The 10,849-nt window shown below is 42.7% G+C and overlaps 2 protein-coding genes across 2 annotated transcripts in view; both read left to right on the forward strand.

Moving 5' to 3' along the window:
• The window catches only part of iqub (IQ motif and ubiquitin domain containing), a 19,367-nt gene extending 14,729 nt beyond the window's left edge, over positions 1 to 4,638 (forward strand). Inside the window, exons 7-14 of the mRNA XM_015387439.1 lie at positions 364 to 519; positions 1,701 to 1,890; positions 1,973 to 2,148; positions 2,544 to 2,714; positions 2,785 to 2,961; positions 3,248 to 3,496; positions 4,091 to 4,276; positions 4,357 to 4,638. Of these exons, the coding sequence (XP_015242925.1) occupies positions 364 to 519; positions 1,701 to 1,890; positions 1,973 to 2,148; positions 2,544 to 2,714; positions 2,785 to 2,961; positions 3,248 to 3,496; positions 4,091 to 4,276; positions 4,357 to 4,458 (1,407 nt within the window). The 3' untranslated portion in view covers positions 4,459 to 4,638. The remainder of the gene's footprint in view (positions 1 to 363; positions 520 to 1,700; positions 1,891 to 1,972; positions 2,149 to 2,543; positions 2,715 to 2,784; positions 2,962 to 3,247; positions 3,497 to 4,090; positions 4,277 to 4,356) is intronic.
• A 2,905-nt stretch (positions 4,639 to 7,543) lies between these two features.
• slc13a1 (solute carrier family 13 (sodium/sulfate symporter), member 1) overlaps positions 7,544 to 10,849 on the forward strand; it is a 33,917-nt gene continuing 30,611 nt past the window's right edge. Inside the window, exon 1 of the mRNA XM_015387437.1 lies at positions 7,544 to 7,585. The gene's annotated coding sequence lies outside the window, so the exon portion shown is untranslated. The remainder of the gene's footprint in view (positions 7,586 to 10,849) is intronic.

The raw sequence follows: 10,849 nt of genomic DNA on the forward strand, positions 1-10,849 counted from the left end.
GATGGATGGATGGATGGATGGATGGATGGATGGATGGATGGATGGATGGATGGATGGATGGATGGATGGATGGATGGATGGATGGATTGATTGATTGATTTATAAATCAAAGTTTTCTGCCCAACAGCAATGATGAATATTCTATACCCAGCTATTGTAGCATCTAGGATAGAGCAGTCAGTCTGGGAAAGAATCTAGTTGTTTATTTATAAAGGTTCACTTTTTTATGAAGTGCAACATAAAACTGACTAAAACTAGACTAAAACCTTTTAGAGTTTTAGCCGACTAAAACTATCACATATCATAATGACTGAAACCCCCACCCCACCCCCGTAACGGATTGTCTTGATTTCTTCCAAACAGACAGTGGACCTGCGGTCGACGCTCCAGCAGTGCCCAGTGGACGCGTCCACTCAGATGACCGGCATTGGCTGCTATGTGTCCTGTCTGAGGGACAAGTTGATCATTCCTGGGAAATACACCACTGCTGCCGAGTATCATGGCCGGAGGCTGGAAGCTGTGAGTGGAAACTGGTTTCCTGTTTCTACCCAATAAAAAGAGCAAATTAACTGATGGTAGCCGAGGTGACAGATCTCCAGCAGGTGCAGTTAGTCAGGAAGGACAGAGTGTTTATATTAAATGAATTACATTTGATCATCTAACACAATCTCTGAGCATCACATATCCATTGAAAGACCATAACCACCCAACTGGAGCCTGATAATGAAGGACGGCCAGTCTCTGAGTAGTTCAGTCCTAGTAGGAGAGCAGATTTTCTCTGAGGGCCTCAGAGAACGTTAGACCCAAGAATCTAGCAGACGGATCAGACAGCAGCTTCTGTTTAAAGCGGGATAGATTAGGAAACCATCTCCCAGAGTTCTGATCAATCTTCTATCTGAACATGGAGAGAAGACCACTAGTAGACCTATAGGACATAGACGTCCACCCAGACCATCAGACTGTATTCCTGGTCTTTTTCTCGCTGCCTAACATCAGACTGATATTAAAGAACTATCAGCAGGTTTCTGCCGGCTGCTGAGGAGGTCATGGAGTCATTGGAATTAGGTATGCTGATGCAGAAACATCTGAAACATGGAGGTCGGAGCTTTCTGAGGACCAGGAGACCGACGGACCTGGACTGACAGGCTGGAAGAGATTGAAAAGCACAAAAGAGTTGTCCTTGTTGATCTGTCTGCTGGAAACTGCACAGATGCTGAGACCTTATCCCACCAAGAAACATGGTGGCGGCCGCATCATGGTGTGGGGCTGCTCGTCTTCATACACCACTTCATTCTTCATTCATTCAGTTCAGGACTATTCTAGAGGAAGGCTGGGGAATCAGGTGGAGGTTCACATTCCACCAGGAACCTTCAGCAAGAGGCAGCATGACACTTTGGATCAGAGCAGGTTCATGTATTAGGGGGTCTAGTCAAAGTCCAGAGAATTTGTGACCAGACCTTGAATCAGATGTTCAGATGCTCTCCATCCACTCTGACTGAGGTGGAACTATCAGAAACAGCTCTCATCCACAAGATGGGGCAGGTTCTACTGAACACACCTGGAAGGTGAGGGTGAGGTCCATCATGAAGGAGCTGGTCTGCACTGAGCCAAGGTGGACCACTTCTGGGATGATTAGAGCAGACTTGGAGAGCCAATTCCACCTCAAAACCTGGTTGATGACCATCTTCTCCGTCCCCCAGGTCATCTGCCTGCAGTCACATGTTCGGCGCTGGCTGGCCCAGGAGAAGGTGGAGCAGATGAGGAAGGAGCGGCTCCGCCGCCTGGCCTGGTTCCAGCTGCAGGAGAAAAACCATAAAGAGGAGCAGCTGAGGCGCAGGCTGAACCCACAGAGCCGGCAGGACTATGATCTGCTCTACAGCGCCCTGGAGAGTATGCCTGGCAGCAACAGGTGGGGGCGGGGTGGAAGCAGTAAGGCATCCTTAAATATTTGTTTCATGGTTTTGATTTTAAGAGTGGAGGGCAGAGGCGGAGCAGCAGATAAAGTCCACCCTGCGAGGAGCTGAGAGGAAGGTCGCACTGTGCTCGTTGCTGGAGACAGAGACTCAACTCATCGCCGCCATCGGCCGCCATCACATCGGCACCGCCGCTAGCAACCATGACAGGATGATTAAGGACTTCTTGAGTCAGGTAAGACATCACCTCTTGCTCATAGAGCCCAATTCTGAACAGTCTATATCTATGTGGGCCTTCTGATGCAGGAACAGTTCTGTTTATTGATGAGCAGGGTGTAGCCATGCTTCCTGGGTGGGGGCGTGTAGAGCGGCTGGATTCAGGTTCATCTAGTCTCTGTTTGATGATGACGCCTGTTTTAGCAGACAGATGTTCCCACAGCATCATGCTGCCACCACCCCCACCCAACAGGTTTCTGGTTAGCAGAGGGATACCTTCGTCGTCACAGAGTAGCAATGATCAACCAAACTGGCTTCACCTGCTGGCGCTCAGTGAAAATAAAAATCTAGAATTACGCCTTTTGGTAAATTGTGGTCAGCTGATGCACCAACTGTCCGTTGCTCCTGGTCCAGTGCTCCGCTCCTCATCAGTGGCGATCAGCCGGCGGCCATCTGCTTCAGATGGACACACCCCATGACATCAGAGCCAGGGAGCTGAGTGAGCTCTACCAGGAGCTCAGTCTGTTCAATGCAGACAGGCAGCACAGACGAGACCTCCTCCAGAAGATTAGAAACACTGTTGAGGTAATAAACCTTGAGAGGATGGTAGATGCTCCTCTGCAGAGATGGTTGCTGATTATTATTTGCTGTACAGGAGCACAAGTGTCCGCTGGTGCGGGAGATCATTGATCTGATCGACAGGGAGATGGACCTGATGAGGAGAAATGTTAAGGAGCGTAATCTGGAGGGACTGAGGAAGAGGATCTGCACTCTGTTCCTGCAGTACATCAAAACGCCGGCGTTTAACCCCAAAGTGGCCAAACTGCTGAAGGTAGGCATGAGTGGGCTGCAGGTCTGCTGTTACTTCCTGCTTATTTCATGTTTTCTTGTAGATTATTATCTTCAGGCCTCAGGAGGTTCTGCAGAAGCTCAGGCTGATTTAGATCATATTTTCTGACCTTAAATAATAAAATCGCTGTTTGCAAAAAAGATGAGTGTAAAGAAAAAAGTCTGAATTAAGTGGAGATATGCTAATTATTCTAAACTCTGGAACTGAAAGAACATCCAGTCAGCAGACATGTTGGTCTTGGAGATCCAGTAACTGGAGTCTGTTGCAGGTTCACAAGAAGCCGTCTGAGCTGCGGCAGGACATGGTCTTCTGCCTCAGCTGTCGCCGCTACCTTTGCTCTGCTGACTTTGGGTCAGGTGGCGGTGGCCGCCGGACGGGCCGCTGCCAGAACTGCACTAGTCTACAGAACGCTGCCGGATCCCGCCATGAAGACTCTGCATACAGAAACATCCTGAGGAAGCTAAGAGCCGACGAGGCCAGACTGAAAGCAGAAGGCAGCCTCCCCTTCCTGCTACAGGTAAATTCTGAACAGGTAAACTTTGCACAGGTTAACTCTCCTCAGGTGGACCCTGCTGAGAACATCCTGCTGGTTCTGGTTGAGCAGGTCAACCCAGGTACGTAGAGCAGGGGTTGTGAGTCAAATAAACATCTGCTCATTCTGATTGGGTGTAAGCAAGCTGGTCTGTGCGTCTCATCATTTACTCCATCTTTGTAGATCACCAGCAACATGCCCATTGATTGCAAAAGCAATGTTTTCTATGCATAAACTGGACTGATGGTTAATGATAGATTAATGAAATAATTATCAGCTAATATGGTAATCAATAAATTGTTAATTAGTGACTCTAAAACATGCCGTTAGCTGAACATACAGACCAATCAGAGCAGTAATTACACAAAGATTATATAAACATTTTGTCTTCACTGAGAAAATCTGCTCCAAGGTTTAGCTGCACCTGCTTTAATTTCTGCATCAGATCTTTGCAGGCCTGACATGATATTTTGCTCCATGTTCTACCTCCAGGCCAGGGTGATGTGTTCCCTGTGCTTTTCCAGCCTTTACTTGAGCAGTTATCATCAGCTGCTGATACGTTTATACCCCTCTGCCCAGGTGGAAGACATCCGCTACCTGACAGAAAAGGTTTGGGGCTCCCGCTCAGCTCTTAGCGGCAGTGAAGACGTCTTCAGCCTGGTGTTTGCTCGCTGGCAGCGTCAGAAGGACTGGAGTCCCTGGAACTGCATCCTGTTGTCCAAAGACGAGAGCTCACTTCACTGGCAGATCGAAGACATCCACCAGGTTCAGTCCATGCCACTGATGGTGAACAGGTTCTTTCACGTTATGACTGTGCCAGCTGAGTCACTCTCATCTGTTTCCAGGTGTATGAAACTACGTTTATCCAGCAGATTGAACAGAAACACCTGTGGGCCAAGCTGCACTTCAGCAAGAACCCAGCTATGGCAAAATACCTGGCCGTCTAGCCAGCGGCTGCCCTGGAAGCTAGCTCTTCTGCTGGACTGCTGACATGCCCTTGAGCAATGGGAACCCTGAACAGCCCCACATCAGGTCAATCAGACCAAATTAACATCAAACTCTAACAGTTGCTCACCAAGTTTCCAAGAAGTAAAGCTGGAGCAGTTTATCCAATGCCATCACTAAGGTGTAGCTGTCTTTGAATTTTGGAAATAAAGGTGATTAATGTTTATTAATGTGGATTACTGTGCATTACTGTGCTCCCCTCACAGCCATCAGCGGCTGAGGGAAAGATTTAGACCAGTTTGGACTTTCTGAGTTAAACATCTGATTAGGAGACTTATAAATGCTAATATGCTGATGAAGGTTCTCAGTCATCCAGGTCATAGTCATTCCGTAAAAATTCAAAAAATATCCACTGGACTTGGTTTTCAAGATTTGAAGACGTTTCGCCACCTCTCCAGGAAGCTTTCTCAATTCAAATCTTGAAAACCAAGTCCAGTGGATATTTTTTGAATTTTTACGGTATAAATGCTAACTTTGTAATCAGATCCCTTCTCTCGTCACAGAAAACTTTGGCATCTTGATCAGAAACTGTAACAAAAAAGGTTTGATGAACAAAGCTCCCGCTGTCTATTCTTGACAGTAATAGAGCCCAGAAATTCATTAATTCATTCAAACTATGCAGGATCAAAATCTCTCCTCCATAGACATGAAGAACTGTAGGTCAGACTTTACCTAATTTAATGTATTGCTGTCTGCAATAAAAAGCATGTTCTACTGGATGGAGGATTGATGTGACAGAGGAAGGAAGTATGGCTGCATGGAGGACGTTGGGTTTTATGAGGCCTGAGCAACACCAGCAGGTCTCCTTACAGGATGGACGTAGATGATGGGAGACAAACCTTCATCCTAAATGTCAGCAGCAGCTGGATGCAGCTCATTGTTCTACTGGGGTCCATTTCCACAATTCATGGATCAGAGTGTTTACCTCTGGTTTGTGGTTAGTTCTTGACCTGTACTTATGCAGAACCTTTTTGGATCAAAGTGCTTTCCACCACACATTCGGTTTTTCACCCATTCACACGATGATGCTGCACTGTGATCCATGTTATCCACAGCTGCAGCTCAATGAAAGGAGCAGGCAGCTGTAGAGAGGTAACAGTAGGCTAAGAAGGTGAAATGCCTTGCTCAAGGACGCAGCCAATGAGAAAGCCAGTGGGGGGTTTGGTTGCATGGTCCTACTGACCCTCCAAATATTGCATTAGTCATTTCTTTTTTGGCATCTCTGGCCATTGTTGTCAAGGTTACTGAGGATAGCGCCACAGTAATAAAGATGATCCAACCTTTCTTATCGGAGGTCCCAGTTAATCCTTTTGAGATCCATCAGATCTACTCGGACCTGCAGTACTTCCAGATGCTTACTGGTCTAAGTTCTCCACCTCTGCATCCCTGAGTGTGAAGATCTGCCTCCTCCTCATTCACACCTGCTGCTCTTTTCGCTTTACAGCAAAATAGGAGGTTAGGGTTTAGCATATACGTTATCAGTATGTAGTATTATCTACTCACTACTTTACTCATTCTGCATTTTATAAATTCTCATTTTTGTGTCATGAATCAGTTCAAATTAGCTTCACTATCTTTCAGCCTGGTTATTGTAATTTTCCTTAAGCCCCTATAGGGATGTTATGAGCCATCAAATAAAGTTTATTTATTTTGATTTTCTAGTTGTAGCACTCTTTAATTCAATTAATTTTAACAAAGTTTATTTATATAGTGCTAATTCACGACGTGTCATATACAGGTATTAAATCAGATCAGGTATTAAATCCCCACTTTTAGTTGATAATGATTAAGCCCCACAGTGATAGCTACACTTTGAAATTGTCCCTTTTTCATCATTCATATCAGACTTCATCAAAACAAGGAAAGAAACCTGGCTTCTGTCATCACCCTTCTAATCCAAAATACAATGAAGGATTCTGCACAATGTGTAGGATATGAGAAATCCGATACAAAACTGATATGAACATCAATTCATGTGACGAGTGTCGTGGCAGACCTTGGATCAGAGCACATTTGCAGAAATAGCTCAGTTGGGAGAGAGTCAGACTGAAGATCTGAAGGTTCCTGGTTCAATCTTGAGTTTTTGCAGAGGCCTGGCATTTTTTTTTTTATTTTGTAACCTCATACTTGATTGTTCCAAATGGATTTAAGGATCTCATTGACTTTACTGCACCTCAAATGGTAAAAACAGGTCTTGATCACAATAGGACAGTTGAGCACAAAAGTCAAGGTTTGCAGTTACACTGCAGTCACCTCAACTTTGCACTATATTTTACAAATACAGCTATGTCCCTGACCCATTAATATGTTCCAAAATGATATAAAGAAGAACAATGAAAAAAAAATCAATAAATGAACAATAAAGACATGGAAAAAAAACAACAACTCATAAAATATACGAAGCCTGAGCAACACCTAAAGCTGTGGCTCAGCAGAGGTCAATGGTCATGTTTCAATGTTCAGAGTCGCTTCTGTTGGGTCAACCTGGTTTACTGTTAAACAGCCCTGATCTCCCTAGACTGTGCTTCAGTCTTTGTTCATTTTATTGCTCTGGTGGGACATGGTGTGGAGACTCATCAGTAGGAAATAAGAACCAAACCTGCATGGTGTCCATATCTGCTCTCCTTATCAGGCTCTTCTGGTCCAGATATTCCTGCTCATATTTTTTGCTTTATTTGTTTCCTTCCCACATTCGGACCTTTATGCAGCTATAATTCTCTTCTTCCATAACCGTCTGGTGATATCATAGATGCTCCTTCCATTGCGTCATCTTGTACTCTTGGCCAACATTTTTCACATCCAGTCTCTTAGTGGAGATCAGGGGTATTAGCCATGAGTCAAAGGTCACATATCAGATTTAGCAACTGTTTAACCACTTTTTCACGACTTCCAGATAAGAAGTTAAAGATTATCCTGATGTCCTAGAACTCATAGAATGAATAAAAATGTTCCCTTTTCTGTGAATAAAAATCCCTCAGTGTTTTTATTCATATTTAGAGCAGGGACCCAAACATATAAAGTGGCTCCTTCAGGACCACACAGATCCTCTGGAGTCAGCAAGGCGGGAAGGTAAGGCTCTCTGTTCTCCCACCTGGCTGACCTTTTCCATATGCAGACACTCATCCAGACAGACGTCCCGCTCCTGCACTGCGTCTTTCACTGCATGGAGTTTAAATTCAGCAAAGATACGGCTTTAATTATTCTGAGGCTTGGCTAAATGTTTTAATGAAAAATAAAATGGAACCAGTTTACAGACATCCGCCCATTTTTAAGTTATGGTTAACTTTAGATTAAAAAATAAAGCATTAAAAGGCTGTATCTACAGAAAAACTAGATCAGACTGGAATCTCTATTAGATAGCTTAACTTAGACCCATTTTTATCTAATTATATAGACCCTCCTATGCTTGATTATTTTACGGTTACATTTTTTAAGCAGATTTTTATTTTAGCATATTTTCTAAAACTGTTTCCTGCTTTATTCTATTCTGTTATTTTTTTCTATTATGGAGTCTCCTTTTTCTGCTGGTGGAGTTTGAACCCCTAAAAGAGTTAAATAAAGGTGAGGCATGGCCCACCTTCAATAGCCAGAGAAAACATATCTGAAGGGTTTTATCTGAGAGAAGGAACCGCCGCCGCCATCCTACCTGCCTTTCAGGTGGTTAAGGGCAGGAAGGAAAATAGTTTCTCTGTTGCTCGGCGCTCTGTGATTGCAGTTCTACAGTATCAGGTCTACAATCTTGTTTCCCACCACAGGATAACTGGAATGACTTGGGACATGTCTTCCAGCCTTCCCTACCATAATTTTCACTGGAAAAAAATCAAAATCTAGATATATAATTTTTTTCTTAAAATAAGTGAATTTGTTCTTGGATCGAGGAGGTAAAAGAAACATTTTACCAATGGAACAAGACAATTTACACTTAAAATAAGCAAACAAAATTGCATATGTCTTATTAAGTGCATATTATCTAATTATCTTATCTTAAGAGTAAGATACTAATTCCATCAGCAAAATATCTTATCAACCTGCTCAAATTAAGGTCAAATACACTTAATTTCAGAATTTTTTACTTATTTCTAGGTTGTTTTTTTCCCAGCGTTGGCTCTTTGTTCTAGACCTTCAGGGACATTTTACATAAAATGACTATAAAAGCTTGTTTAATTCTTTTGATATGAAATGAATCTGCTGAAATCTATTCATACCTGTCAGTTAGAAAGATGAGTTTCAAGCTCTCTGTTTATTTATTTTGGTCCAGATCAAATAATTCTTTTGATTTTGAAGCTGTACTCTTATGTTAACTTTAATAGTTTTAAGTCAGTCATGTTCAAACCTGCTCCTCATGTACCACCACCCTGTATGTATTAGAGGCACAGACATATAAACATATAAAATGTCTTTTTGTTGCTGCACACCAAAAACATGAAATCACAATTACTTTTTTATATAAGTCAGCTGTGATACAGTGAGGAGAACCTAAAGCAACCAGAGGAGTGGAGCTTCAGAACGAGGACTGAGAACCACTGATTTACCGGATGCTGGTATTAAAAATACAATATTCCATCATCCATCTATCTAACCAATTATATTCTGGATTCTGTTAAATCCAAAATAGATGGATAGATCCATCCATCATCCATCTGACCAGTGATGACATGTTTTGCCACATGTTGTCTTTCAACTGCTGGTTATCTAGGTGGCGTCCTGAAAACAATTGGAAATCCTTTTGGACTTTTGGAGAGACGGCATCCATTCCACTTTGGATGCTGCAGCTCCTCTTTCTAGGAATCTAGAAAGATTTTAGAATTTATTAGTCCTCCAAAACCCTGACCACCCAGGGTGCAGACCAGGAAGCAGAGTTGTAGTTTAACACACATCTCTGCAGCTTCTCTACTGTTACCCACTCTTTACTCCATCCAGACAGTGTCTTGCCCACGACCAAAATCTAATAAGTTAGCAAAGATTTCCAAAGGAGTAAATCGTGATAATATAATTAAAATTAAAATACAATTACCAAAAATTAAAATAATCCAAAAAGTTAAAATGATAAATGTGGTTTATTCAACACAAGATCTCTTTCCTCTAAAAGTCTGCTCGTTAATGACTTGATTTGTGATAATCACATTGACTTATGTTGCCTTACAGAAACTTGGCTGCAGCAAGAGGATTATGTTAGCATAAATGTGGAAAATCCTTCTAGTCATTTAAATTTTCACATACCCAGAAGTTCTGGGCGAGGAGGAGGAGTAGCAAAAATCTTTCAGTCTGACTTACTGATTACTCCCAAGGTAGTTAATACTTACAACTCTTTTGAACATTAACCCTTAATTTCCCTCATCCAAATTTCAAAGCAAGAAAACCTCTTCTTTTTGTAACTTTGTATCGTCCACCAGGTCCTTACTCTGAATTTTAAGATGAGTTTTCAGAGTTCCTTTGTGATTTGGTATTAAATACTGACAGGGTCATCATAGTGGGAGATTTTAACATCCATGCTGACATTGAAGGCGATAGCTTAAGAGCAGCCTTTAATGCTATCTTAGACACTATTGGCTTTGTTCAAAATGTGAATAGTCCCACACATTCTCATCTTCATACTTTGGACATTGTGCTGACATACGGCATAGAATGTGAAGAAATAACAGTATTTCCTCACAACCCTCTCTGAACACTTTTTATTAACCTTCAAGATTGCTTTAACGGAATTCTCCTCCCCCAAAAGAAGGTTTCACTTTAGCAGATTATTATCAGATAGTGCAGTTATAAATTTTAAATAGTCTGTTTCACTTTTTCTCTCCTCTGCTGAGCAGTGCTTCAAAGTGCAAGCTTAGTTTATCCCCTTCACAGGTTGATGATTTTGTTGATGGGGTTGCTAGTTCTCTGCGTACTGCCTTAGACAATGCAGCCACTTTGAAAATGAAGACCGTTAAAAATAGAAAGCTGGCTCCCTGGTTAAATGCAGAGCTGCGTACTCTAAAGCAAAATGCTAGGAAACTGAATAGAGAACCACTCAGAGGCCAAGGATAAAAGTAAAAGTAACTGGTTTATTGAGGGTTAGTAAAAACACAGACGGAGACAGATATTCTGCTGGGTAATACTGTTGGACCTCAGTGGACTGGTGAGCCGGAACCCGAAACTCTGAAGGGGAGATCACAATGATCAGTTCAGGGACCGTGGGGAAAAAAGTCAGAGGCTTGTTTATTGCTTGAGAGGCACTCACGTTTGGGGGGCTCTTGGTTATTCCTTGGATCCAGTTTGTGGGGTTAAATCCAGATAAGAATGAACTCATTGGAGAGTGGACAGGTAGACTAACGATATTTTCACTAGTCACAGTCA

Source organism: Cyprinodon variegatus, unplaced genomic scaffold (assembly GCF_000732505.1).
Source record: "Cyprinodon variegatus isolate N-32 unplaced genomic scaffold, C_variegatus-1.0 Scaffold394, whole genome shotgun sequence".
NCBI classification, from domain to species: Eukaryota; Metazoa; Chordata; class Actinopteri; order Cyprinodontiformes; family Cyprinodontidae; genus Cyprinodon; species Cyprinodon variegatus.